Genomic DNA, 26,753 nt, shown 5'->3' on the forward strand with positions numbered 1-26,753 from the left:
AGAGCAAATATGGAAGCGGCCAGAAATTGGGTTGGTAAAGCTAAGGAGCAGTTGCAAGCGGATGCAGCATTGAAGTTCGCATACTCCGTTAGCCCTCGCGACAATCTCGCGGCTTCGCTCTGGGCCCTGCCGAGGCTGGCCACTAGGGTCGCGCTAGCCCTCGGCACCGGAGGAACCTTTCTCCACACAAGCGATCGAATATTGCGATCCTAGAGCAACACCGAAAGCTCGACAATACCACCCGACCCGCAACCATGGCGACCGAACTCACGTACGTTGTGCGATACTGCGAATACTCTCGACCAATACTGATTGCGAAATAGTGTCCAGTCGGAGCGCGCTTTCCAGAAGCAGGTACTACACGCCCATTTCGCGAGCCCCCAGCACGTCCGATACTAATGCGATGCGATAGCCTCACATCTTCCTCAACCACAAGGTCGGCGGACCCCGCAAGAACACCCGCGCCAGGAGATGGTACAAGGACGTTGGTCTGGGCTTCCGTACGCCCAAGACCGCCATTGAGGGTACCTACATCGACAAGAAGTGCCCATTCACCGGCATGGTCTCCATCCGTGGCCGTATCCTTACCGGAACTGTCATGTCCACCAAGATGCACCGTACGTGTTAGCCCAATTCTCGGAGCGCGTACACCAGGCCGCAACAGGAATATCAGAAAGAAATGGGCAGCAAGAACTAACGAATTACAGGCACCTTGATCATCCGCCGTGAATACCTTCACTTCATCCCCAAGTACTCCCGTTACGAGAAGCGCCACAAGAACCTCGCCGCACACGTCTCCCCCGCTTTCCGTGTCGAGCCCGGTGACCAGGTCGTCGTTGGCCAGTGCAGGCCCCTCTCCAAGACCGTCCGCTTCAACGTCCTCCGTGTCCTCCCCCGAAAGGGAAAGGCTGCTAAGCAGTTCAACAAGTTCTAAGTGCATAGAAAAGGGATGGTGTAACGGTTCATGATCAGCAACGGAAAGAAACTTGGTTGAGGCGGAGTGTGACGGCTTTCGATATAGTCGTCAAAATTCGGCATCAAGGATTGAGGTATCGGAGTCCCATGGGCCATGTATGTTTCTTCAGCTACGATCAATGAAAGTCCTCGAGTGGTCAAACAAGCCCCGAGGCGGGTCAAAAGTCCATTGCTGTTCATGCTGCAGCGTGATGGATCTTGGTACATGTGTTTGCATTGGGAGCCCTGGCGATTAGTGTCTGCATAACATCACGTCTTCCTGTACTATGACATGTCCCTGGTTCAAGTTGTGAGAAGAGACACCGAATGAACGCGTCTTTGTACACATTAACATTACATCACTACCTCCATTTCGATACCCAATACTCCCCAGCCCCCAACGCTAGGCCTTGACGTAGAAATCCCACTGCATCCACATCCAGATCAAACTTGAAGTTGCGACTATCACCGGCCCAGCCAATGGCTTGCCCCATCTTGTGGTTCCATACACGAACCATTCACTCATGAAGTGTCCCCAGGCTATAGCATAAGTCCACAAAGCCAATTGATAGAAGCTCGGATTGTTGATGTTGTATGCGGCGTAAAGTCGAACCATGCCCGTCAAGAAAGTCCATGTTCCGAATGTGCGCGATGAGAGAGCGGTTACGTGTTTCGGCGTGGTAGGGGGCGGATCAATTGCTGTAGGGTTGTAGACGCGCGAAGTGAAGGAGAGCGTGGCGTAGCATTGCAGGCTGTTGCCAACAGAGACTATGGCGACCTGTAAGAATTGTTAGTTTGTGTTACGATGAGAGACTGCATGGAAATGACAATCGCAAGCGCGGAGAACAGGACATACAAATAGAAGCCATTTGGGCAGTAAGCCTTCCGCTTGAGGAAGATAGGATTGTAGCGCGTCCATAATGGCGAGCAATTGGTTGCTTAGAAGGTGGGCAAAGTCGTCAACGCGTGCGCACGTCTAGTGTTGTGTTTGGCAAATGTTCGGCCTTCTGTAGAACCAGCGGCATCTAAGGGTCTTGGCCTGTGCTCGTGGCGGAGGTATACCTCGAATCATACCTCAACCCATGGCATAGACCTATTGTAAAAGCATGGCAGCAAACGCAACTTATGGCTTTGGCGTCTTATAATCGATCTTTGTGGTACAAAAGCAATAACCGCAGACGTGATGATGAAGTGGGTGTTCCTGAGAGGCTAGCCAAAGGTGTACGACGTGCCTCCCATGTCAGGTCAGCCGTGTGACAGTACCTGAATACAATGAGGTCACCAGAAGCAGTAACGACGCGAGATAAGACCATACACTGCAAAGTCATTTGACCTTCTCTCCAAAAGACAAGGGTGCCCGACACCACCTGGGCAGATAGCACTGAGTGAGATATGTTATCGATAAGGCACCTTGAGAAAATGGAGCTGTTGATCATTCAACATGTTTCATCGCATACGACAATGTCTATTGTCAATGATTACATTTCTTATGCATATACAACTTGCTGCAGCTGATCATGCGCGTCTCGTTAGAAAGCGGTGCGAACGACAATGACGTTGAAGATGACGCGAACCATCCTCTTACCGGAGCTGCCAGAGACGAAGAAGCCCATCTGTTGACAAGAGAAGAGATGGACTTCGAAGACAACGCGTTGCCTGCGCGTAGTGGCCGACGTGCTTTCCTTCGCTTCTTGCGCGGTCCAGAGCCACCTCGCATCCAGTCCATTCAGCCAGTCTTCCCAGCCATCCAAGCGTATCCGGCGCAATGGACGGAAGCACACGGGTTCAATAAACCCATCTGGCTCTTTGCTGTGCTACTGCTGTGGCTTGTCATCTTCATGTGGTTTCTCACGGCACAACTACCGCTTCGCGATGGGGATGGCAATAGCGTGATCAACCTCGATTGCGTAGACACGCTCTGGAAACGAAAGAACGAATGCGGAATCGATGGGATCAATTGCCGCCCTTTCAGCAACCATTCATTCGCCTTCCGGTGTCCAGCAAAGTGCGGCGACGTGCAGATCTTGAATCCGCACATTGTTGGACCTCTCGAAGTAAACTACCGACCGCTTGTCATCGGTACGGGATCTTACCGTGGAGACAGTTTCATCTGCGGATCCGCGATCCATGCTGGCATTGTGGATGGCCGGAAAGGTGGTAAGGAACTGCCCGTACGAACTGTGTATAAGACATATACTGACATGTTATCTTCATCCTCGTAGGCTCTGGTCGGATTACTCTCGTTGGTGAGCATGACAAATTCGCCAGTACTAAGCGACACGGCATCGAATCCTTGCCTTTCGATTCGTACTTCCCGCTTGCCTTTTCCGTAGGCTATGACGATAGCTTCCACTCCGCTTCCGACCCTCGGTCAGCCTTGCTTCCTGTTTCGCTCCTCGTCACTGCTGCGCTTGCTATCTTCACCACGTCACCCAAGATCTTCTTTGCGATCTTCAGCCTTGTTTTTGCCCACGTGAGCTTTGTTTCCGACCCACCGTCGGCGTCCTCCCGAAACACTACTGTTCTTCCGGATCATCTGTCCATGTTCGCGAAGCGACTTTTACCGGCAATGTTTGTGGCCGTTGTCATATACTCCACTACTGTGAAGAGGTCATTACTGGGCATGACTGCTCATTTTGAGAAAGCACTCTTCTGGCTGAGCGGTCTTTGGGTTGGAGCGCTTTCAAACTATACTTTTGATTGGATACCGATATCTCGACTTACCTCGCACGATCTGGAACAACAACCCGGGGCAAAGCTAGCCTTGGCAATCATCGTTCTGGTGCTGGTGGTCATCATTGTAGGGCAAGTATATTTCTTCTGGCTCGAAGGCCGCCTACTCCGCTACCTCGGATTATATGGACTTTTCATTCTTGGAATCATTGTCTGCTTGACTATCCCAGGCGTAAATCTAAGGATCCACCATTACATCCTCGCGATATTGTTGCTGCCGGGCACGAGTTTGCAAACACGACCGTCTTTACTGTACCAAGGCATTCTGTTGGGTCTTTTCGTCAATGGAATAGCGCGCTGGGACTTTGACTCCGTCTTGCAGACTTCTGCTGCACTTCGCGCTGATGCGAAGTTCAACTCCGTGGTTCCCAAGATAGCGGACGCCACCGTCGATTTTGGTACCGAGGCGCTGGTCGCGACATTTCGGTATGAAGCACACCCGGTCGGAATTGACGGCATAAGTGTCTTAGTAAATGATGTTGAGCGCGACCGCGCGTTCTACGATGATGGGCTAGGTGGAGCTTCTTTTGAGTGGCGCAGGCCACTTGATAGTGGAATCAACGAGTACTTCCGGTGGGCTTATGTAAGAGATGGGAGAACTTTGGATTATACCAGGCCAGGTACATTATCTGGCAACGGCACGTGGATTCTTGGAGAGCCGGTGGAGAAGGTATGAATGCAGCTGGCTGCACGGTTGCAACTATAAGGATACCTCAGGTCTAGGCCCATGTGCCTGGGATGTGGTGGAAGCCCACGAGGTTCGTTGATTGGAGAATATGAGCTTTTACGATCACAAGAACATGTCAGGGTCTGGTCGTTGTTATCGCCCACATCCGAAGACCTGTCATTTGCTGTAGGCGACACCGGACCATGGTATCAGTTCCAAATACCCCACACTCTTCGTCACGAAGCCCGCATCACTATTAGCTTCAACCACAAGACAGATACGGTCTGAGGCTTCTCCGTAGCCCATATCTTTTCATCAACCCTTTTCTCTTCCGGCTCATACTCACTCATCCGTTCCTTCCAACCCTCACCACCACTCAAGATGGTAAGTCACAATTGTTCAGTTCTGCAGCCATGCCGCATATTTTCCGTTCAAATCAGAGTTTCAACACTCCTGGACAAGCTGCGATGCAAGATCCGTATCCAAGCAGCCATTTCGGGGCTATATGCGCGATTCCATGATGTATACTGACCATGCCACAGCACTATACACTCATCGCTTCGACGGCTGCACTTTCTGCACTGGTCCCGCGCCAGATGCGAAACTGCCCCGCTATACCTACATGCCCTCGCTGGAACGGTTGCGTATCTACTTCAACCAACGGTGCTGTATTCCAGCTCACCTGTGCGACCGACTACAACGGCCCCATCATCGACTCTGCCCAGGTACGTTAGAATCCGGAGGAAGACTAGAATACTATTCACACTTTTAAAGGCCGATGTATTCGTCGACTGCGCAGATGCTTGCTCTCGACACAAGAATTGCGTCGCATTCAACATGAAGGGAAGTTTCTGCTACCTTCTGGGCAACCCCAAGGGTACTGCCCGGCCAGCGTAAGTTTGTCTCTAACACTTCCATCTATTGCCAACAACTTTCCAACTCATCCTGCAGAACCAACGTGTCCACCGGCAATCAGCTCAAGGGTCCGACCATCGCAGAGCCCGCGCCTGGCTCCTCGACATGCACCGACGTCATCGACTGCCCTACCGATGACAAGTGCAGGTACACCACTGCGAACCAGAAGCCGTTCATTGCACAGTGCAACTGGGACTACTATGGTGGCGACATTGCCTACAAGTCAACCGAGTCCATGACCAAATGTGTGGACGTGTGTTCTGTTACAACAGGATGTGTTGCCGTTACTTGGTTTGACCAGAACTGCTACCTCAAGAACAACAACACCAACATGATCTACAACAACAATGTTGATAGTAAGCATTTGTGCAATCGCGAGTTTGATCTCCGGGCTAACGCATGTTTAGGTGTTCATCTTGAGAACTAGACTTCTCATATCTGAGACAAGCTGGATGCCGTCAACGTTGCACGTCATCACTGGATCGGTCACCACCATGCCGTGTTGTTGGAGCGGGCGTGTATGGAGTTTTCCAGGCCAGAGTGTTGCATGAAATGCCGCATACCGGCCCGTAGTCTGCTGCTCCAGTCGAGCATTCAATATCACGAATAACCCCCAGTTTCAGTTTCACCTTTCGAAAGTAGTTTCGATGATTGCGTCATTCTTTTGTACTGCGTACAAGAGCTAGTTTCACACATCTTCCTCTAGCGGCGCGCCTCGCTTACGGTACTTATGCTTGACCGGCAACACAGCCCGAACTTGGCATGGTAGGCTGTGTTCGACACCAACCAACAAACCCCAGCTATTTTGCCCTTGGGTCGATCTTCGAAATAGTCGAGGAATTGCGGGGTGATCATCAGGCTGAGACGTCAAGTGCACAGAGACGGGACCTGCGTTGAAGGCACGCGCCACGATAAGGCGACCTGTGTGTTGATCAACTTTCTCTTTTGCGCCTTGCTAAGTAGAGGTACTTATAGTGAAAACGAATCTACTCAATCTCGCATCTCATTTCATACATATTGGTATACTGCACTCCTGAGATTCTTCCACAGCTTCATCTACGCGTTACTAAAGTACTTCCAAACATGGGCATCCTGGCATCTTTCACTCGTCCTAAAAGTCCGCTTTGGCAAGGACCTCACCGCTTCCATCACCATCTCTTTCTCGTAAAGGCATTTATTCTTTTTGTTTTTATCATCATCATCATTTCCCACAATGCTTCCTTCAAGTACGGATTTAACGATCGCGACAACGACCCCCGCTGGCAAAGCTATGCGTAAGTCGCAGCACATAGTCTTCCCGGATTTCAAAAGTCAGACCGGTCGAATGAAGCGCGTACTAACTGTGTATGCAGCGATGATTGGTTCTTCCGCACAGGATTCGCAATGATCCCAGATACGGTTTACACCCTCTTCAGCCTCGTGGCTATACCCTCTTCAGCCTCCGCACCAAATTTGTTTCATCCCATCCTTACTCTCACTGTGTCCGTGGTCATGGTGTGTGTTTATGCGGCGATCTGCTTTCTACACACACTTATCATCTACAACGATGAGACCAACACCTACAACAAGTCGTATTGGGATAGCCTTGGATACGCTGAGGTGGGATTCCAGGGGGTACTAGGCCTTTCATATGCGGGAATGGCTCTGCTGAGTTGCATTGCTGTGCATCAGTGGAGGATGTCGAAGAAGGGTGCGAGGGCTGATTATACTGCGGACGTGGAGTTGACGCCTTCGACCAAGGATGGTAGGGCTAGTGATTTGAGTTAGATGGCCACTTAGAAGAGGGGATATTGTTTGATGTGCTTGCCGTTAGCGGGTTTCGCGGGTTGATCACGCCGGCAGCATCAAAGGGAACGAAAATGAGTAATGATGAGGTGAAATTAGACTACATGTATTTATATAGAGCAATAATGTGTAATTCGTCCTAGTTTCTGCAGTCTCAAGGAGAGAGTTCAAGGTGGGAGTGGATGACGCCTTATCTCCATGATCGCCGTTGATAGCACCCCACTAACGCTATGGTGACTCAACCAACCACGACTCATATAAAACACACGACATCTGCAACAGCGTCAATGTAGCCTGTCCAGCTGTCTTTTACCCCGATGGCGCTCCAAAGCCTCGTTGTCAGCGCGATAGCGGCTCATCCCATAACAACCTTGTTCTTCACACCTTTTCTGCTTGTATTGATTCGCTCGGTCTATCGCATCTACTTCCATCCTCTATCCCACATCCCTGGACCCATCTTACCTAAGCTGACCAGCATTTTCCTTCACTACCACGCCTACATCGGAGACGAAGCAAGCACTATCCACAAACTCCACGAACAATACGGCCCGTATGTCCGAGTCTCACCGAATGAAGTCGATATTAGCGACGCGGATGCTATACCCGCAATCTACGTATCGAAAGGAGGCTTTCCGAAAGCGGCGTGCTATGCAAATTTCGACATTGATGGCCACAAGACTATTTTCTCGACTATCGATACGGACTACAGGAGCCCAAGAGCGAAAGCTGTGGTCCCGCTATTCTCAACAAAAGCATTGAGGGAAAATGAGAGAGCGATTTGGGGATGCGTGGATCGTATGGTGGAGCGATTGAGGGACGAAGCCATGACAAAGCGGCCTGTCAACGTGCTCAACTTGGCGCGAAGCCTGGCTGTGGACGCAGTTTCTACGCACCTGTTCCGGGAGAATTACGATGGGGTCAGCGAACGCGGTCCAGTACTCAGCGTGAGCGCGTTCGTGGATGCGTTTGTCGCTGTCGGTCGCTTCTTCTACCTCCCAAATTTCGCTTTCACGTGGCTGGAATGGGCCGTTGCCAAATGGTTGCCCGATGCAGAGACTGATGATAGCATGATGCTTGTTGACAAGTTCATCGGCACACTGGTAGCGAATACGTCCGAGAAGTCAACAACATACCCCGGGCGTCTACTCGCTGCGGGGCTCAGCGACTCCGAAGTCAAGGCACAGTGCAAAGACCTCATCTTCGCTGGGACAGATTCTACGGGGATGAACTTGGCAACGATCATGCGCAATTTGGCGTTGTACCCAGACATGTACGAAAGACTAAAGGATGAGGTTAACAACAACATTGCCCTTGGTCCAGATGCGCAGGACGTTCAAGCGCTACCCTATCTCAACGCTATTGTCAAAGAAGGCCTCCGAATTAGCATGGCAAATCCTACGCGCTTACCTCATACGGTCCCTGCAGGAGGTTGGACTTTCAAAAACACCTACTTCCCAGCTGGTGCCATTGTCGGTTGCTCAGCATATGAGCTGCACTTCAACCCGGACATCTTTCCCTCACCAAGGAGCTTCCGGCCTGAAAGATGGCTGAGCCCAACAGAAGCTATGTCGAAATACTGGTTCGCATTCAGCGCAGGGAGCAGAGCGTGCGTCGCCAGAAACTTGGCAACCATGGAGTTACAATTCGCGACGGAGAGGCTAGGTAGAAGTGGGGTTCTTGATGGTGCAAGTGTAGTACAGAACGATGTCGAGATCTATGAGTGGTTCAATTCGAAAGTCAAGGGCGAGAGAATTGACTTGGTCTGGGGTTGAGTGAGATGGCTCTGCAATCCCCTTGACTAGATGAAGTTTCGACTTAGGAAAAGGGCATGCATTACATAAAATGAGAACAAAGGATGTACACTTGTGTCGTATGTCCGGTTTGTATGCGTCCTGGGAGCTTTCATGACAGGCATCCTGCCAGGTCTTATGTCACCCAGTGCCGATTGTAAGTGTATCGGTCAATTGCATGCACGCTTCCAATGCAGGACAGTGTCACTGAAGCAATCATGAGTTGAGTGAGCGGCCTCTTTGAGAACGACTGACCATCGCGGACTCCATCGGCAAGTTGCGAAGCAAGTAGTGAGAACATGCGATCGGTGAGCATACATCAACAAGGAAGCAAGTATCTCAGAAATTAAGGAGATGTAATGTATTCAGAAGAAGCTACAAACTAATAACGCGGAGCAACAAAGGGGAAGAGAAACAACGGTAGAAAGAACATGGCAGAAGCCAGCGCAAGCTCACACTAGCGTGAAACGGAGCGACGCGACCAACGAAGCGTGCAAAAAGACAGCAGAGCCAAAAGCGACAATCCAGCTACCTCATCGGTTCGTGGCATCGCAGGATGGCTCGCTTCAGTCGGCACGAAGAGAAATGCCCGGCGGAATCGGTTCAAGGACGGCACTTCTCGCCTTTCTCGAAGCACAACTCGACAACCTCGCGCGCGCCGTTGTGGAAGCACTTCTTCTTGATGCCGCAGGTGAACTGCCAGTCGCACATCTGGGAGGAGTTAGTCGACGAACCATACCAATGAAGATGATGCAACATTGCAGGGGGTGGGTGGGCAAGGCAGTGACTTACGTTGCAAGACTCATCACCGGACTCGCACAGATAGCAATCCTCATCGGCAAAGGAAAAGTCTGGCCGGGTTCCGTTGGAGATCGCCGGCTGCAAATGGGTAGTCGTTGTGTTGGAAGTAGGGGCGTCATCGCCAGCGAGCACCAGAAGCATCGCGGCGGAGCCAAGGAAATCGCCGGAAGCCATGGACGTGTCGTATGCTTTGGACGCCTCGGCGTCCTCTAGGAGGCTTATGCAGATCTCCGCTTCGCTGAGAGGGTCTTTGCACAGGAAGTGCTCACAGCCTTGGTCTTCGTCGCAAGCGAAATCGCACCCCTGTTTGTAGCGGAAGTCAGTCAGAAGTTCTATGAGCACGCGACGGACTGGTGCTTCAACTTACATCGCATTCCGCGTTACCGTCGCAAGAGTCGCACATCGGCTTGGCGATAATGGTATCGCGGGGAGACATAGGCGCAGGGGTTTGGTTGGCACGAACTGATCTGGCTACGGTGTGGGTCGCGGTCGTGATTACAGTGACGGGAATCTCGAGCACGTGTGGTGAGCGCGAAGCAGTAACAGTTGGTGGCTGGAGCATGATGGTGGACGCTGGATCATGGTAGTGATAGGTGACAATGGAAGTTGTGCCTGGCTGCTGGTAGACGACAGTAGAAGCTGGGTTCTGTACGGTGACAATGGATGTGGTGCCTGGTTGCTGGTAGATTACGGTGGAAGCCGGCTTCTCCACAGTGACGGTATTAATCTGAATCTGAGGGGCTGCCACGACGACAGTGGTAGTCTGAACCCGAGGAGCTGTCATGACGACAGTGGTGGTCTGAACCTGAGGAGCTGTCATGACGACAGTGGTGATCTGTGGACGCTGAGCAACAACTGTCACAGTGCTTGTCTGTGGACGCTGAGAAATAACTGTCACGGTTTTGGTCTGTGGACGCTGAGTGACCACTGTCACAGTACTGGTTACTACAGGTATCGAAGTAGTGGTCGTAGTGCATGGGGAGCTCTGAGGAGCTACGACAACAGTAGTGGTACTGGTAACAGGGGCGGACACGGTGACGGTGACGACTGGCGAGGACGTGGGGCCAACGACGGTCGAAATGACCACTGTCTCGGTGGTAGTTGTGGTCTCGCTGGGTCCAGAGGCAGAGACGTTGAAGCCCGGGGGCTGCCATTTGGAACGGACGCTCATGCACACCGTCATGTGAGTGGCTAAGTTGTTGCAAAGGTACTTGTCGCACTCTGCGCAGTCGGCGTGGCATTCCTGAGAAAAGATAAGTTAGCAAGCTGAGTACAGGCAGGAAACCTGGGACGAATTAACGTACTGGGCAAGTTTGGTCGTTGCAAGGGAAGCATTCCGACTGCTTGAAGGCAGTGCGACGAGTAGGTGACTGGTTGTCGCCATCGTTGGAGGCTAGCTCATCGCGAGGGGCCAGACTAGTGTGCGTCGGGGGTAGGGCTGTACGAGCAAGCGTGATGGTAGTGGTGATGTCGGAGATTGATGCCTCAGAAGTAGGCATGGCGGTCACAGTTACGACAGAGGTGCTGATGGTGGTCTTGAGGATGGTGGCTGTGACTGTGTGATTGCGGATGGCATCGCTGAGCTCGGGCTGGACGTCGAAGCAGCTACGCGTATTCAGAAAAGCGTCGAAACATTGGTAATGGTCGCAGTCCCGACATTTGTATTCATAAGGCTTGCAATACTACCAGCCAGAAGATCAGCAAAGATCATCCTATTCCGAAAGAAGAGAACATGAGGAAGACTTACGTCGCAAGGTTCCTTAACTGAGCACTGTTTGCATGAGGTTTCCGACAGAGCAATGGTACGAGGGGATACTGAGTTGTCGTTGCCAACAGCCATGTCGCCTCCCTGGTAGTAGGAGCAGTAGTTGTTCTTGTCGCAGCCAATGTGCCAGTTCCCGTCGACGACGGGAGTGTGCTGGGCTGGGACAGCATCGACAGGGTCCTCAATGGAACTTGGCTTGACTGCCAGGCCGGCAGGCGTAGCGGCACCGAAGGCGATGAAGCCAGCGATGACGCTGGTGGTGAGACGCATGGCGTGGGGTGTGGTTGGAGGAACCAAGCTCTACCGGTGGGATGCGTTGATGGGGTGGGCTCAGGTATGGATGACGGATGGATGAGCTGCGTAGAAGAGTTGATGGTAGAGTTGCTGGGCTGGTTGTGATGTGAGAGAGAAATGGAGGATGGAGACCCGAGGACGGGATTATATACTCATGCACGTAGCTTGTAGACGGGCAGCAGCAGTGAGGTGCTGCTGCTTCATGGTGTGTTGATGTTTACTGTGGTTGTAGATGGAAGAAGGTGGAACATGCTGAACCTGACGACGATGCTACTCCAAAGACAGCAAGGCCGACTCCTACACGTGGTAGTCAGAGAAGTCTCGAGTCTCCTCGTTGGAGAAGCGGCCAGTGCCTTGATCTTGCGGCCTCTACTACATGCATCGATAGGCCAGGTACCCAAACATCGTCCGCGGGATGGGCATGCTGCAACAATAGTTGGAACGGCTAATACAAGTGCTGAAGGAGAAGTATTGTCCTTCGAGTGTGGCTGCATCCTCTACAGCCTATGTCCTGTTCATGTCGGGTAGTAGGCGTCGGCGGACGTGCTCCTTCGTGATGAGCGTGGTGTCAGCAGCTCGGAAAGAGCGTATGGGCAGCCTGGGAACTGCATATAGCATGACACAGCCTTGGAAGGGGTGAATCGATGCACTACGAGCGTATGAGTGTGTCCATGTATTAAAGTCATGCTGCCTGGTTGCTGTGGGCTTGCGCTGCCATGTAAAGGTTTTGGGAATGCTGAAGTCTTGTGGCACGCGATGGAAAGGATGACGTTCATTGAGTCTAATGGAGTGGAAGCTGGCCGGGAGTCGCGAGATGGCTGCAGCCAATCAGGCAAGGGGCTGACGTAGCGCGTCAAGCTCCGTGGGGAAGGCGCGACGGTGGGTCAACTGCGACTCCATAGCTACCAGCGACTGCGAAACGACGCATCCAGACCTGAGCGCCCTGTTGGTCATGATGGACCTCTCGACGCTTGGGCGTGCCCCTCAGTGGCTCTCGTCCGCTCCTTCACTTCTGGTCCTGCTCCACGTTGAAGCGTTTCTGGCTACACAAACGCCTGCAAGCCCCGCGCAGCCCACTGCAGGCAACTGCGGCACCAACTTTACTTGAACCCTGATCTCGCCCGTATTCTCTCTCTAGTTCGCTGCCAATCCCGCTCGCAAGCCTCTCTACCTTGCATCTCCCTCCGCAGCTCATTCTACAAAACTCACGCGCGACCAACTGCCCGCCATGACCAACGACAAGGCTGCACCCGCTTTCATGGACCTCCCGCTCGAGGTGCGACACTCCATTTTCGAGCATGTGGCCGCGCGCGACGTCAAGCCTAAGAAGCTGCTCCGCTACTGGTTCGAGAAGAAAGAGGTCAAGGAACTCGTTGCCCAAGACGCCATTGACAACCCCAACGGTCCCACCCCGCGCGTCGTATACGCCAACGACTACGATGATTCCGATGACGAGAGTGCTGTAAGCGACCACAACAGTGAGGAGGATGATCAAGAAGAGAACGAAGATGCCGCGGAGGACAGCGAAAACGAGGACGAGGACGAAGACGAAGATGGAAATGAGGACGAAGGAGCAGAGCAGGAAGATGGCAATAATGAGGATGAAGCTGAAGATGAGTCTGAGTCTGACTTGGACGGCGAAGATGAGGACGATGAGGTAGAAGGAGCTGTCGCCGGCGCGCACGATACCCAGTCGGCAACTGCTAGCGTCCACGTTCCAGCCCAAGCTACGGCTCAAGTTGACCCCGACCACCACTCCGAAGACGGGATGGCAGCGGAAGAACCTGGACAAGGACATGCCGGTGAGGGTGACAGCGAGGATGAGGGCGACAACGGCGAAGAGACCGAGGGTGCCCAGCTACACAATGACGAAGAGGCCGAAGGCGATAGCGAGGGCGACGAAGATCTGACTGATGACAGCGGCAACGCTGCTGCTACAGTCGTTGCGGCTCAGCCTCCTCCTCCCCCAGCACCCGTATTCCGACCCCATAACAAGTGGCGCCACATACCGAACTTCATGCGCATCACTCACTGTCCTCCGCCGGTCCAGCTCCTGCTGGCCTCCCGCCAGCTGAACAACGAGGCAAAGAACTGGTTCTACGATGTAGCTGTTCTACGTATTGACGCCACTGGTAGCTTCGCCCACACGTCTTTCTTCGAAGAGGCAAGTCATTTTCCTGTGTGAATTAACGTGTAACATTTGCTGACTTCGTACACCAATGTTCAGGCTTTCAGCCAGATCACCGACGCTGCTTTTTCTCCTATGGAGAACATTCGAAAGGTTAATATAACTTTCGTTTGGGATTCAGCCTGGATCCGCGCCGACACTACCGACTCCATCGAGGCCATCTTCCCTGCCCTTCTTCGCCAGCGCTCCAATTTCGTATTCGAGATCCTGTTGAAGGCGCCAGACTTGCGAGAGGTCGTCATTCATTGGTAAGTCAGCCCAAGGTACGATTTACTTTCGGTCAATCACTAACGTTGCGCTCCTAAGGCACGACTCCATTCAAGACGACGAGAGCGCTAACCTCATGCTCGACAATCTTGCACCCTTCCATACGTTGGGCGCTACCGTCAACATCATCGAGCACTACATCGCGGCGGACGCCAAGCCCAAAAAGCGTAGTATCGCTGGCAAGCGTCGCGTCGAGTTCCAAAACATACTTGACATGGGTCTTGATCGGCTCTTCTAAGATGCGATGCTTGGCACCGTCGTACGGCGAAAACTCGGTTATAATCTCGTATTTCTGAAGAAGGCAGCCATATAAGGATGTGATCGAGGGTAGCTTTCCTTTTTCATGAAGTTTCGCCCCAGCAAGCCGGGGCTTTGCGTCCTAGTGCCTTAGCCTGCACATGCCATCGACTCTTGCGGTTACCGTGCATCGATCCATGGTTCCGAATGCGCAGTGTTAGTGGGCTGCAGGGTTCAAGTATCCGAAAGTAGGCTTTCGGAAATTCCAAGATACCTCATTACACTCTTTCACAATCTCTCTCATCTTTTGTGCTCTACGAATGAAGTGTTTGCTAACATCACCACCACCAGCTCAAAATTTAAAAGCTGCGCGGAACATGCGTTCTAGATTGTACCTCTCGACGTCCTTCTTTTCACAATTGTTATCCGCGGTTCTCGGACAGGCGCATATGATCGCCGTTAGGTTACGGCTCACGAATGCGGGGAAAGAACACCTGATGTGCTATTCACCACCCATGGCTGATAGCGCAAACACAAGGCTATTCTGAGTGGACGGCATGGGAGATCGTTTAGTTGTTGTGAGAGCTAATAGCTCGTAGCGTTCCCTAAGCCTTGGGGTCGCCATCTAGATGCGCGGAAAGGGTCCGCTAGTATCACCGGCGCCAAGCCGAAAAGAGCAGAAGATGGGGTAGTGCGGTACTCAAGTTCACAAAAAACCTATGGCATCCGATAAATGGTCTGCGATGGGCTGTAAGTGGCCGAACTTTATTTGCGAGGGGCAAAGAAATACTGAACATTTACTTAAACGGATTGCTGGACTCCCAAATCTGACTCTTGACAGTTGTCTTGTCATCTGGTATCCGAACATCTTCTCAGAGTGCCCAGATCATAACAGAATTTCATCATGGGTATATACAACAAGCTTGCAGACGACATTAATGAGGTAGATGTCATCATCGCTGGAGGTATGTCTATCATATTCACCCTCATCGATTCCCCCACTGACATCTTTGCATAGGCGGTACAGCGGGTTGTATCATAGCCGGTCGACTTGCTGAAGATGACCCCTCCCTTTCTATTCTTGTAATCGAAGGGGGCGCGAACAACAAAGATGTCGCCAGCGTTGTCAACCCCGTTTTCTACCTGCAGAACCTACTGCCTGCCACCAAGACCGCTCTCTTCTACAAAGGAAACAAGTCGAAGCAGCTAGCCGATCGCGAACCCATTGTACCTTGCGGTGGTACCTTGGGCGGAGGCAGTTCAATCAATTTCATGATGTACACACGAGCACAAAGATCGGACTTCGATAGCTGGAACACACCTGGCTGGTCAGCTGAGGAAATGTGGCCGCACCTAAAGAAGCTAGAGACCTACCACGGGCCCGGAGCGAAAGAGCACCACGGCCACAGCGGACCAATCCATGTCTCAGACGGAGGTTATCGCGCAAAGGCTGCTGAAGACGACTTCATAAGCGCAGCTGAAAAGGTCGGCTACCCTGAGATCGAAGATCTGCAGAACCTGGACGATAACAACGGTATTGCGCGATGGCAACGCTACGTCTCACCAGAGGGCAAACGCCAAGATACCGCACACACATATCTCCACCCGAAGCTCGAAGATGAGCGGTATTCCAACCTTCACGTTCTCGTCGAATCGAAGGTGGTGCGCGTGCTGTTCGACGAGAACAAACGTGCCACGGGTGTCGAATACACACCAAACCCAGAATTCCAAGCTGAAATCGGTCTGAGCATGCATCCCGTGAAGGCTGTGAAGGCTCGCAAGTTGGTCGTCGTCACATCTGGTGCTTGCGGTACACCACCCATTCTCGAACGTTCGGGTCTGGGCTCCAAGGAGATCCTCGAACGTGCTGGTGTACCTCTTGTGGAAGAGTTACCTGGTGTAGGAAAGGACTACCAAGACCACCACCTCCTTCTCTACCCCTACAAGACTGCCCTGGCACCCGACCAGACGATCGATGGCATTCTGAGCGGACGTGCCGACGTTGCCGAGATGATGAAGAACAAAGACCCCATGCTAGGCTGGAACGGCATCGATATATCTTCCAAGCTTCGCCCTACTGAAGAAGAAGTCACTTCTCTCGGACCAGAGTTCCAAGAAGCGTGGAACCGCGACTTCAAGGATGCTCCAAACCGTCCGTTGATGCTGTGCGGTCTGGTGTCTTGCTTCTTGGGCGACCCAGCAAGCATACCTGCGGGCCAGTACGTCACAGCAGGTAACTACACCGCGTACCCATACTCGCGCGGACATATGCACATCACCGGTCCAAAGCATGATGACCCACTAGACTTCGACGTAGGCTTCTTCAACGACAAAGACGACATTGACCTCAAGAAGCAGATCTGGGCGTACAAGAAGCAACGCGAGATCTTGCGACGTACGCAGTTCTACCGTGGCGAATTGGCTGCGGGCCATCCAAAGTTCGCTGCCGATTCCGCGGTCGCCCTACAAGAGAATGTCGAAGGCCCTCTAGAGGATGTCAAGGACTTGGTCTACAGCAAGGAAGATGATGCTGCCATCGAGCAGTGGCTACGAGAGAACGTCAACACAACGTGGCACTCGCTTGGCACGTGCAAGATGGCACCGAGGGAGCAGGATGGTGTTGTTGATTCCTCCTTGAACGTGCACGGCATTAAGGGGTTGAAGATTGCGGATCTCAGTATCCCTCCGGAGAATGTGGGTGGTAATACGAACAATACGGCACTTGTCATTGGTGAGAAGGCGGCGGATATCATCATTAGTGAGTTCCGAGGCAGTGCCAGTACTCCGTAGGGTGGAATGGGCTGTAGTATGTAAATTAGCGTTGATCGAATTATAAGTTCCTTGCATCCGATGAAGTTCAATCCAAAGTGGTCGATGATTTGAGTGTAAGAAGGAGGCTCGTGCTGAACCGCCTCGTGCTTTCCCATTGGGCTACCTATCCTTTTGCCCGTCCTACAACCTATATCTAAACCGCCTATTCTCGCGATCTGTCAAGTCAAGGAATTCCTCATTCTCAAGATGCGTCCCATCATCCTCTCGATCCCTCTTCTTATTCTCCCACATGTAGTAGGCTCTCAACACGAGCGCCATAGCAGCCGCGAATGCGCAAGTCACTACAATGGTGACTTTGGCTGGTATGAAATCCGGCCCATCGCCTTGGCGGAATGTCAACGGTCCGATGATGTTTCCCAGACAAAAAGACATGAGCAAAATAGCGTTCATGGTTACTTTCTTCGTGTGACCGGCAATGTTCGCAGACACCCAGGAGTACAGGAGTGGTAAGCTGGAGCCAATGCAGTTGGTAAGGTAGTTTCCAATGAGCTTTCCTACTCTGGACTCACCGGGAAGGAAAGCCATGAGGCAGCCTCCCAGCGCGCCAGGTATAAGCAAGGAGACTACATTCAGTGCGCGTTGGTTGAAACGGCCGGCGAGGTACGTAGCGATGAGAATCGAAATGACGCTGACGGCGCCCGAAGGTAGTTGTAGCAAAGCTGTAGTCTTAGAGCTAAAGCCGAATGACTTGATGAGCGTAGCCTGGTAGGAAGATACTGCACCGTTGGGTACATTGGATGATATGGTGATGATCGATAACATCCACGTCTGCGGGTCTTTGAAACAGTCGAGCACCTGGTGAAATTTGAAATGCGTGTTTTCGATGCCAGTCTGGTTCTCGCGTAGACGTTCGATCGCCCATACCTTCTCTGCTGGGGTTAGGCGAGAAGACATCGGGTTGTCGGGAAGAAGCAACACCACTGCGTAAGTCAGTACCGTTTCGAAAGCCGATAGTGATCAACATACCCGTTATGCCGACTGAGACAGTAACCAGGCCCACGACCAAGAACATGATCTGCCAGCTAGTAAACGTGGCACTGTCGTAGTGCTGAAACCCGAAACTGATCAGACTTCCAATAATCGTTCCTGTTCCTGTAGGGGTAGAGGTACGAAGTCAGTATATGTCTCACATGCATTTCGTAGAGCCAGAACGTACCAACTCCTAGATACCAGATACCAGTTCGCAGCGGTTGTTCTTTCTTCTTATACCACATCGAAGTTATCAAGATCAAGCTGGGCGCGACGGCCGACTCGAAGCAACCCAATAGGACGCGTGTAGCGACTAGAGCGCCGTAGTTCTTGCACACGCATGTGAGTGCCGTGACGAGACCCCAGAGGATGACGGCTGCACCGAGGTACTTTGCAGTAGGCAGACGCTGCATGCCGTAGCCATGAGGGAACTCGAGCGCGAGGTAAGATACGTAAAAGAAGAGAGCGAGGTTGGAGAATTGTGCCGTGTTGATGTTCGCGTCCTCGTAGAGACCCATCACAGCCGCGTAATTCACTGGTATGAACTGTCAGTATGCTCGCTTACAGAGTAGTGATGCAGTAATGTAAAGATCTGACATACCTAGTGTCTTGTCCAGATACTGCAAGCAGTAACAACACCACATCAATGGCATGATCATCCAATCAATTTTCCGAACCAGTCTTCGCTCATCCTCTGGCGTAAGAGCACCGACATTGTGTGCATTCTTGAGAAATTTGAGCGCCTCATCGCCGTTGTTGGATGGCTCCTCGACGGTACCAATCTCGACATCTGAATGCGGTCGCGATGGAGAAGTGTCGCCCGATTTTGACTCGTGGGCTATCTCTTTCTCCGGGATGCTCATCTTGCCGATACAGAGACGAGGACAGGTAAAGTAGATGTTATTCTCGATTGGTTTCCATGTAGCATGCGGTGCGACATGGTATATGTAACGAACCCAGTACCCTACCATCTCAACGTCTGCATTGCCGTGTCGCCCCTCACATGCATGCCGACCTCATACCCGGCATACAACATTACCTATCAAGGAGCATCTATCGAAGATCGCTTCTGCATTCCCAATGCCAGCCAAACATCGTTTCTTCCGACCAGCATCCCTTATCATGAACCCTGTAGCGACAAGCCGATGAATGCGCGATAGGTCCCAGATCTCTAGCCTGCATCGTAGGCGACACAGCGAGATCTTTCTTCCGAGGAACAGCCAAGAGTGCTGCGTGTGATAGCAGATTGATAATGTGTAGACGTGATGATGTCAGTGGAGATAGGATCGCGGCTGATAACGCTCCCCGTCGCTTGCGGGGCGCTAGGTGACGTTAGGAAGGTGGTGTGTTGGTCCCTGATGAGGGGTACAACGGTAGCCAACGTCGTGAGCGCCTATGGACTTTGCATGTTTAGCAACTGCAAAATGTAAGAGCGATATCTCGGAAATAAGCCCTGCAGAACGGAAGTGTACGCAAGAACGCATTCATCTTCACCACTTCCTCTGTCACGAACGCTCTACATTTCTGTGAACCCTGGACCCCGGGAGAAAGCTTGATGCAGTCTTCATTCTCGCGTGTATGCCAGGCATTCATTCCGCTGGAACAGCTGAGGATAAATGTATTATGTCTTGCACAAAGAGTGTGTGGATGTTAGGGCTTGAGGAAGCGGTGGTGATAATTAGTTCGTCTATAGTGTGTGCGTTGTGCAAGCAATAAAGACATAGTAGCAGTAACTATCTTATATTCCTCTTCTAACTTATATCTAAGTATAATATAATACTTTAGTTCTTTATCTTTATTCTATAGTACTGTAGTAGTAACGTAAATAAGCGACTTATAACTTCTAAATTCTATATACACCTATCTAATTAGGTCCTCTTAAAAAGAGAAGTATTATTAACACAAGAGCTTGCACAAAGAGTGTGCATGTCAAATATTAAAAATTGTAATGCCACTCGAAGGATGTCTCACCACTGATAGCACACATCTTCGTAAGTCTCGTGAAATCCTTGAAGAAAAAGGTCATTCACACATAACTAGCTCAAGTCTGGAGAATGGTCAACTATTTGGTGGTTACCATTTAGGTATCTCGGTATAGGCCTCAGGTTTAGTAACTCTCTTAGGCAACGACTTGAATAAAGGTGGTCTACCGTGTTGTCTTGTTTGGTAGTCACACGGCAGTCATGATTGGGACTGAGCAAAAGAATTGCAACTAATATGGCGTCCACATGGGACGCTGTATAATATGAATTCTGGGTATCAATCTTTCTCTGACGATATGTGGCCACATCCGAACGCCAACAGCAAATAATTAAACAAGCACACTATCCAGTACGCCTTCGATCCAGGCTTCCCAATTTCCCCTCTTCAGCCCCGCCACCCCTTTCGCCGCGGAGCCTTCGTTCTTCCCGACCTCTTTCTGCAGCCCTTCCTTCGCGCCATCGCCCTGCGCTTCCCACCACTCTGCCTCGGCCCTATCTTTGGCCTTCTTGACCACCCTCTCTTCGTCCTCTACGCGGTATAGATCACATTTGTTGCACTCGCCGCATGGCTGTCCGGGCCGTTCACGGAAGTGTCCACAAAAGTGTTGATAGCCCTCATTCGCAAGACCCTGTCGGCAGATGTAGCACATGCTGTACCCACAAAGGCAAACGAGCTTATTGCAGCCCTCGGATTTTACAAAGCCTAGGTTGCATTGAGGACAGGTACGCTTGACTGCGTCTGTGGTAGCACGTTCGAGTGTGAGACGAAGGGACGTGAGCTGGGAAGAGAAACATGTGTGGGGGTCATGCCAGGGAAGGGAGCACGAGAGGCAGGATGCGCGACCGCAGCTTGGGGATAGACACTGAAACCGAAGACCGCGACGCTTTAGGTGGACACGCCTGAGCGCGGATCGAAAGGGTGCGATGACGGACAGGCGAAATGTGATGGTGACGAAGGTGTAGATAAGAATAAATGCGAAAAGTAAGGCTCGAGTGGCTTGGAAGCACAGCAGCTCGAATAAGGGCACAGAGGCCAGCGAAGCCAGTATGAGTGGGCGGGATTTGAAACGTAGGCTGGCGAAGAGGTTGGTATCTGGAAGCGCGAGGTCATCCAACTCCGCATACGAGCAGAAGGGACACTGTACGAGTGGTAGCTGAGATCTGGTCAGTGCATCGCTAGCGAAGCGCTCGTTGAGTTTGTTCAGGTTGTCCTTTCCATCTTGCTCTTCCAGAAGAGCGCGCTTCACAAACGAGAAGGGTATGCAGCCTCGACACTCTTCGGAGCCACCGGTCATAGGCGCTATGCATTTCAGGGTACACAGGTCCGTGTTGATGTTACGCGCCCAGCCCTGGTCATAGAGGGCAGCGTTGATAGCATGCCGTATGCAACGGAAGCAGATGTAGTGGCCGTCGATATCGCAGGTCGACATCTGCTGAAGCGTGTTGGGTATGAAGCAGCATTCGCAGTCGTACATTTCGCCTTCACGCTCGGCCTCCTCTTCGTTCCATTGCATGGCCAAGTCATAGTCCTGTCGCAATTGCGCGTTCCGGTGTTTCTCATGTTCCGGTACAATGAGTGCGTTGTACAGCTCCTGATTCAGCTCGTCGCTTCGTGTCTTTACGAGAAGTGGCATAGACGGACGGTTCAGACGTTCGTCGGCGGGAGTCCAAATGACCAGGGGGTGGTCACTGGCCGTCGGCGCCTTCCGTCGCATCAGGAAGTTGGTGATGCTGGATCTCCAACTTCTAGTTGATAGTTCCAATAGTGTCGGTCGTGCATGCGTATAGCTGTAGTTGTATTCAGCCAGCACAGCCTTGATGGTCGAGTGGCTCAGGCCTTTGAATTCCTGATACAGCGCTTCTTTGGCAGCCTCCTTATATCGCCGTGACCGAAACTTTTCTTCCAGCGCAAGGGGTATGCCTCGTGTGTCTCTCGGTGCGTCTTCCTTGCGGTATTTGTACTTCTGCGCCGTCTCCCGCTGCTCTTCCTGCTCGGCGGGCTTCCTGTACCGGCCCCGCACATACTTGTCGCCATGCTTTAAGAGCGTCTCGGTGACGACTTGCAGCCTGCTCTCTTCGCTAAAAGTAGACAGCATCTCTCGGAAAACCTCGGGTTGCAGGTCGGGGAAGATGTCGGTAAGCGCTTGCAGGGCGGTATTGAGGTCGCGCAGGTCGGGCTCGTCGAGGCCATGACTGTCGATCGAGGGCGGAGGCTGGGCCGCGGGCTGCGTAGCTGCGGAAGCCCGTCGCAGCTTGGGTGGGCGTACCAGGGAGGCGAAGACGGTCGACATTGCAGATAGTGCGCCTAACGCTGCGGCGGAGGAGGTTTGCCAAGCATGCGGAGACGACAGGCCAAGACACGTATGCAGAAGTTAACTAGACATTAAAAGTAGTAGGGGGAAGTAAGAAGCGTAGAAGTGAAGCATCAAGGCCGGAGATGGTCGTGTGCATCGTAGGAATTAAGTTGAAGGATGCTGCCGACTCCGAGAGGAATGACGCGTAACCGATCCAGACCCTGCCAATCATTATCGCCTGCGCACGTGAGACCTGCACCTCCACAAACACCCCCCTAGATTGTTCGACACCAGCTGCATCGCCTCCAGTAACATCCATGCCATGTGTAAAGAGTCGACTGGTTGGATGATAGACATCTCAGACGCGCTTCGTCCTGCGTGTCATTGATGATGACTTCTCCAATGCTTACCTAGGTATGCATCCAAGGCTGCGCACTCCTCTTCACCTTCACTCAGCCAGTGCAGCCGACTCTGACGGCGCACAGACTTGGCAGTCTCAAACTTAGGCTGTACAAGCTATCCTGATGCGCGCAACAGCTACCCCGCTACACAGGTTCTGCCTTGCGGTTGCTACTCGACGCATGCTACCTCTGTCACCCTGGCATGTGAATTCTTAACAAGCCAACAACTCCACTAAGCATGTCGCAGTCCGTGGCTCAGCCTACCGCCACGAGATTAGGTACTCGTGACGACGGTGGCACCCCAATAGCCTCTGGGGAGCAGAAGTCAGGTCAAGAGGTCGCTCCGATAAAGAAACGCCAACGTGGTAGAAAGCGGTAAGTATTGCGCTGACATTAGTCTGTACGAGTGTACAGACAGCTAACAGGAGCGCAGCCAGCACAAGAATCAGGATACAGCAACAGTGGAAGCCGAGAGTTCAGTAGCAACGAACGCACTCCGGGCCCATGAGACAGTTATTGACGGCGATCACCAGCCTACAACGGCCGGGACTGCAGTAACCAAAGAGGACGATGCTATACGGCCGAAGGCACGAAATGCGCGTCCTTCAAAACTGTGAGTAGGCTAATCTTGCCCCAATTTCCACTCAAGTCTGACTCCACACATAGAGAGCGTGCTAGGCGAAATGGAGCGAAGGCATCTCCACCCGTAACAACTTCTTTGGCGTCAGCAGAAGTTGCAACAGTGAAGGTACCGGTTAAAGAGAAGCTTCCAATATTAGCTCAAGGAGACGCAGTTCCATCAAAGGGATTGAGGCCTCAATCTGCGAAAGCAGGACAACCCCGGGCACAGCTTCCACACCAGGCGCCTTCTTGGAAAACGTCATGGATGTTCCGGGAGACCACCGAGCTGCCCGTTCGCACAATAGAAGCAACAACACTGGAGCCAGATGGCACCAAGGTGTCGTCTAAGCGTGGCTTCGAGACCTTGTGTAGCTACAACTGGCAGTGTGATGGGTCAATCTATGTACCTGGTGCACCTCCGAGGTGGAACCCTCCACCGCTGCCGACCACTCTAGCTCAGGACTCAGGGAGACACTTCGTCGATCAGAACGCATCTCGCGTGCCCAAGTATCCTTTCGAGCCAGCCTTCGCTGCCCTTGCTGTGATGGGACCCGACGTCGTGCTAGATCGAGTCGACATCATCGCCAACCGCAACAGTCTTCGCAAGCTACTCGATTTTTCGGCTGGGAGGAAACTGGACATTTTCTGCATGGGCTTACACATGGTCGGCAATACGCTCGTTATTAGCCGTAAAGAACGGAACGCTCAGCAAATGATCCATGGTGCACCGAACGCGGGCTACGGACATAACTTCGAGAAGACCTTCACCATGCCTGATCATGGAATGGGGAATTCTAGCAGTCATCACAGGGTCATTCGGTACTATATCGGCCCTTTGAACTGCGTTGTCCGTTTTGAAGTCGATGCGTATTACGATGACCCGGATGTCGTCCTGGACTCGAAGTCTAAACAGCCTAGGGATGAGCCCGTTGGCACCGTGAGCGCTGCTATGGCACAACTAAATATTGCAGGCCTGCCATCAACTCAAACTAAACCTCGAAAGACTCCCGTCGATAAGCCTACAGTAGTCGTTGAGAAGGGAATCTTCATCAACCCGTCCAAGCTCGCGGAAATCAAAGCCAAGAAGCTCGCACGTCTTACAGAAGCACTACCGCAGCTTTGGTTCGGTCGTACGCCCTACTTTATGAACGGCAACCACGACAAGGGTACGGTGCACTCGGTGAGCATCAGTGATGCTGAGAAGGAATACCCCCGATGGGAGGAAGCCAATCAAGATAAATTGCGCAAGATGGTGAGTGTGCTTGCAGAACTAAGGGATGCCGTCACACGTACGAAAGAGCGCGCAGCCGTGCTAGTCTACGACGAGAAAGGTGGGCCATTGAAGGTATATGCGATGAAGAAGAATCATGGCGTGCTGCCTAGTGAAACCATCGCGAAGCACTGGACCAACGCTGGAGGTAACGCGGGATAAGAACTCCTTCAAACTGCAGAACCGGATTCTAAATTTACACATATGGCCCTATAACAATCTTCCGAAAACGCCAATACTGAACACCCACTAGGAAACTGGGCAATTTGAGACTCTATCCTGGCACGTCAGTAGGTGCCTCCTGCATCCATTCCCATGTGACACTGATTCTACCCTTTCCACCGCCATCCCAGTACTTGTCGAATGTGCCCTTTTGCATGTCCAAATGCGTCACGTTACATGCTGTGCACATGTCTCTCACTACGACCTCCTGCTCCACCAGTTTCTTACCCTGATCATCAGCCATCCACATTCTAATGCCTCGAAAACACAGAGCACTCAATCTCATGTCCCTGCCGTCGTCATGTGTTCCTAGGAAGACCCAGTTCTCTTCCAAGGGAGATCCCCCAATTTCTCGGTCCATCTGGAACAGCACCCAGCTGACGGCGACAGCAAGCTCATTACTTTTCATGTCAGGACCACCACAGGCTCCGACGCCACCGGGACCAAACTCTGTCAGGTGGCCGATCTGGGGCTCTGCGGGTACGATGTTGGGAGCCACGTAACCCGTGGGGATCGAGAATGGGAAAAGATCTGGCCAGTCTCTCGAAAGATGTTCTCCTGAATAGATTGGCGCTTGGGCCACGCCATCAGTTGGCACGGTACGTAACAAGGTATATTCATCAGCATCCGTGTATGGTTGTGTGGTATAAGTCAACATGGGGATTGTCCAGTCGGCTGGTGGCGTGTTAGAGTGATGTGGTGGTACTGCATTGATGTCTGGGGGTGGTGCCAGAGAAACTGGAACTGGTGAGTTTCCGGAAACGGGAGGAGTGGGGAGGACGGGCGATGGGACAAGACTGGCGGCGGAGGTTATGAGTTGAGGCTCACTAGCCAAAGCAACGAGACTAGCAGATGTACTGACAGGAGGAAGATTTGCATCCGCCACGGCGTTTTGTTGTAGCGAAAAGCTGGGAACATCAGACGCAATGTGGCTACTATCTGGGGTGGCTTCGACGTCTGCACTTGGTGCAGGCTCTTCCTTAGTTATTGATGGTCCGCTATCGAAGGTCTCCATCAAAGACGCGGCAATCATCGTACCTGTGCCGGATACCACACCATCTTCTTCCCCTCCACATTCATACACCTTTCCCTTGAGAGTGTCTTGGACGTGGCAAAGCAAAGCCAGACTTTGAACATACTTCTCGCCTTCCCTAGCTAAGGCACACAGTGCCTTAACTATACTATTCAGCCTCTCGAAAGAGTCCTTGTGGTCGCATTTTGCTCCTTCGCTTATTGCTGGAAAGTTCTGCTCGAAGTTATCGCATATGGTCTCGTTCAGCGTTTGGCCCATCTTGACATCCCCAGATGTCGGGGGTTTTTCTGATTTGACGGAGAAGCACATTTGTATGATTAGTAGCCGGAAATCCCAATATGCGTCCCAGTATGTCTTCATTGCCTCTGTACCTGGCAGAGAAGGTGGTTGAGCAGGCACTTCGCGGCGCTCATGAATCCTCGAAGGTACTGCGGGATTCGGTTTGCCCATGAAATTCCAATGCTGAACTTCTCGACGCACCGCGGCATTGCTGCTAGTCGTACTCAGGACCTTTACACTGTAGCTGTTATCCGCGTCATTATTCTTCGTTGTCGCAGTCGGTATGATCAGAGAAGGAAGCAAATGCCGATTTTGCTCGTTATCCCTTGGGAACAGCGGCAAAAAGCGCCGGAGACGTAGTAGACTATTCCCTAGATTCGGTACTGCTAGTCGTTCCGCTTGCGCGACGGAAGATGTTGGAATAACTCCAGTCTCTTCACCTGCAGATTGAGTA

General features: G+C 52.1%; 12 protein-coding genes across 12 annotated transcripts; 7 read left to right on the forward strand and 5 right to left on the reverse strand.

Annotated features, from left to right (window-relative positions):
- Window positions 1-254: 254 nt before the first annotated feature.
- Window positions 255-934, forward strand: RPS11A (ribosomal 40S subunit protein S11A; the record flags this gene model as incomplete). The annotated part of the gene is made up of 4 exons (XM_049383335.1): window positions 255-271; window positions 324-354; window positions 413-617; window positions 708-934. The coding sequence occupies 4 exons, from the start codon at window positions 255-257 to the stop codon at window positions 932-934; spliced, it is 480 nt and encodes a 159-aa protein (XP_049248853.1).
- Window positions 935-1,357: 423 nt separating this feature from the next.
- J4E84_000700 (uncharacterized protein) lies at window positions 1,358-1,873 on the reverse strand (the record flags this gene model as incomplete). The annotated part of the gene is made up of 2 exons (XM_049383336.1): window positions 1,358-1,732; window positions 1,811-1,873. 2 exons carry the CDS (start codon window positions 1,871-1,873, stop codon window positions 1,358-1,360), a joined length of 438 nt encoding a protein of 145 aa, XP_049248854.1.
- A 598-nt stretch (window positions 1,874-2,471) lies between these two features.
- J4E84_000701 (uncharacterized protein) lies at window positions 2,472-3,176 on the forward strand (the record flags this gene model as incomplete). The annotated part of the gene is made up of 1 exon (XM_049383337.1): window positions 2,472-3,176. One exon carries the CDS (start codon window positions 2,472-2,474, stop codon window positions 3,174-3,176), a length of 705 nt encoding a protein of 234 aa, XP_049248855.1.
- A 2,015-nt stretch (window positions 3,177-5,191) lies between these two features.
- On the forward strand, window positions 5,192-5,696 carry J4E84_000702 (uncharacterized protein; the record flags this gene model as incomplete). The annotated part of the gene is made up of 2 exons (XM_049383338.1): window positions 5,192-5,247; window positions 5,306-5,696. 2 exons carry the CDS (start codon window positions 5,192-5,194, stop codon window positions 5,694-5,696), a joined length of 447 nt encoding a protein of 148 aa, XP_049248856.1.
- Window positions 5,697-7,878: 2,182 nt separating this feature from the next.
- Window positions 7,879-8,826, forward strand: J4E84_000703 (uncharacterized protein; the record flags this gene model as incomplete). Its single annotated transcript, XM_049383339.1, has 1 exon — window positions 7,879-8,826. The coding sequence occupies one exon, from the start codon at window positions 7,879-7,881 to the stop codon at window positions 8,824-8,826; it is 948 nt and encodes a 315-aa protein (XP_049248857.1).
- Window positions 8,827-9,447: 621 nt separating this feature from the next.
- On the reverse strand, window positions 9,448-11,680 carry J4E84_000704 (uncharacterized protein; the record flags this gene model as incomplete). The annotated part of the gene is made up of 5 exons (XM_049383340.1): window positions 9,448-9,555; window positions 9,637-9,948; window positions 10,145-10,811; window positions 10,987-11,234; window positions 11,393-11,680. The coding sequence occupies 5 exons, from the start codon at window positions 11,678-11,680 to the stop codon at window positions 9,448-9,450; spliced, it is 1,623 nt and encodes a 540-aa protein (XP_049248858.1).
- A 1,252-nt stretch (window positions 11,681-12,932) lies between these two features.
- On the forward strand, window positions 12,933-14,397 carry J4E84_000705 (uncharacterized protein; the record flags this gene model as incomplete). The annotated part of the gene is made up of 3 exons (XM_049383341.1): window positions 12,933-13,883; window positions 13,932-14,140; window positions 14,199-14,397. 3 exons carry the CDS (start codon window positions 12,933-12,935, stop codon window positions 14,395-14,397), a joined length of 1,359 nt encoding a protein of 452 aa, XP_049248859.1.
- Window positions 14,398-15,300: 903 nt separating this feature from the next.
- On the forward strand, window positions 15,301-17,186 carry J4E84_000706 (uncharacterized protein; the record flags this gene model as incomplete). Its single annotated transcript, XM_049383342.1, has 2 exons — window positions 15,301-15,361; window positions 15,415-17,186. 2 exons carry the CDS (start codon window positions 15,301-15,303, stop codon window positions 17,184-17,186), a joined length of 1,833 nt encoding a protein of 610 aa, XP_049248860.1.
- Window positions 17,187-17,348: 162 nt separating this feature from the next.
- Window positions 17,349-19,060, reverse strand: J4E84_000707 (uncharacterized protein; the record flags this gene model as incomplete). The annotated part of the gene is made up of 4 exons (XM_049383343.1): window positions 17,349-18,148; window positions 18,195-18,320; window positions 18,385-18,732; window positions 18,799-19,060. The coding sequence occupies 4 exons, from the start codon at window positions 19,058-19,060 to the stop codon at window positions 17,349-17,351; spliced, it is 1,536 nt and encodes a 511-aa protein (XP_049248861.1).
- A 1,448-nt stretch (window positions 19,061-20,508) lies between these two features.
- Window positions 20,509-22,470, reverse strand: J4E84_000708 (uncharacterized protein; the record flags this gene model as incomplete). The annotated part of the gene is made up of 1 exon (XM_049383344.1): window positions 20,509-22,470. The coding sequence occupies one exon, from the start codon at window positions 22,468-22,470 to the stop codon at window positions 20,509-20,511; it is 1,962 nt and encodes a 653-aa protein (XP_049248862.1).
- Window positions 22,471-23,112: 642 nt separating this feature from the next.
- On the forward strand, window positions 23,113-24,927 carry J4E84_000709 (uncharacterized protein; the record flags this gene model as incomplete). The annotated part of the gene is made up of 4 exons (XM_049383345.1): window positions 23,113-23,120; window positions 23,244-23,249; window positions 23,308-23,487; window positions 23,541-24,927. The coding sequence occupies 4 exons, from the start codon at window positions 23,113-23,115 to the stop codon at window positions 24,925-24,927; spliced, it is 1,581 nt and encodes a 526-aa protein (XP_049248863.1).
- A 112-nt stretch (window positions 24,928-25,039) lies between these two features.
- J4E84_000710 (uncharacterized protein) lies at window positions 25,040-26,508 on the reverse strand (the record flags this gene model as incomplete). The annotated part of the gene is made up of 2 exons (XM_049383346.1): window positions 25,040-26,438; window positions 26,501-26,508. 2 exons carry the CDS (start codon window positions 26,506-26,508, stop codon window positions 25,040-25,042), a joined length of 1,407 nt encoding a protein of 468 aa, XP_049248864.1.
- Between the last annotated feature and the right edge of the window lie 245 nt (window positions 26,509-26,753).

The sequence above is a fragment of the Alternaria hordeiaustralica genome, assembly GCF_023758085.1.
Source record: "Alternaria hordeiaustralica strain BMP 2776 chromosome Unknown scaffold_1, whole genome shotgun sequence".
NCBI lineage: Eukaryota > Fungi > Ascomycota > Dothideomycetes > Pleosporales > Pleosporaceae > Alternaria > Alternaria hordeiaustralica.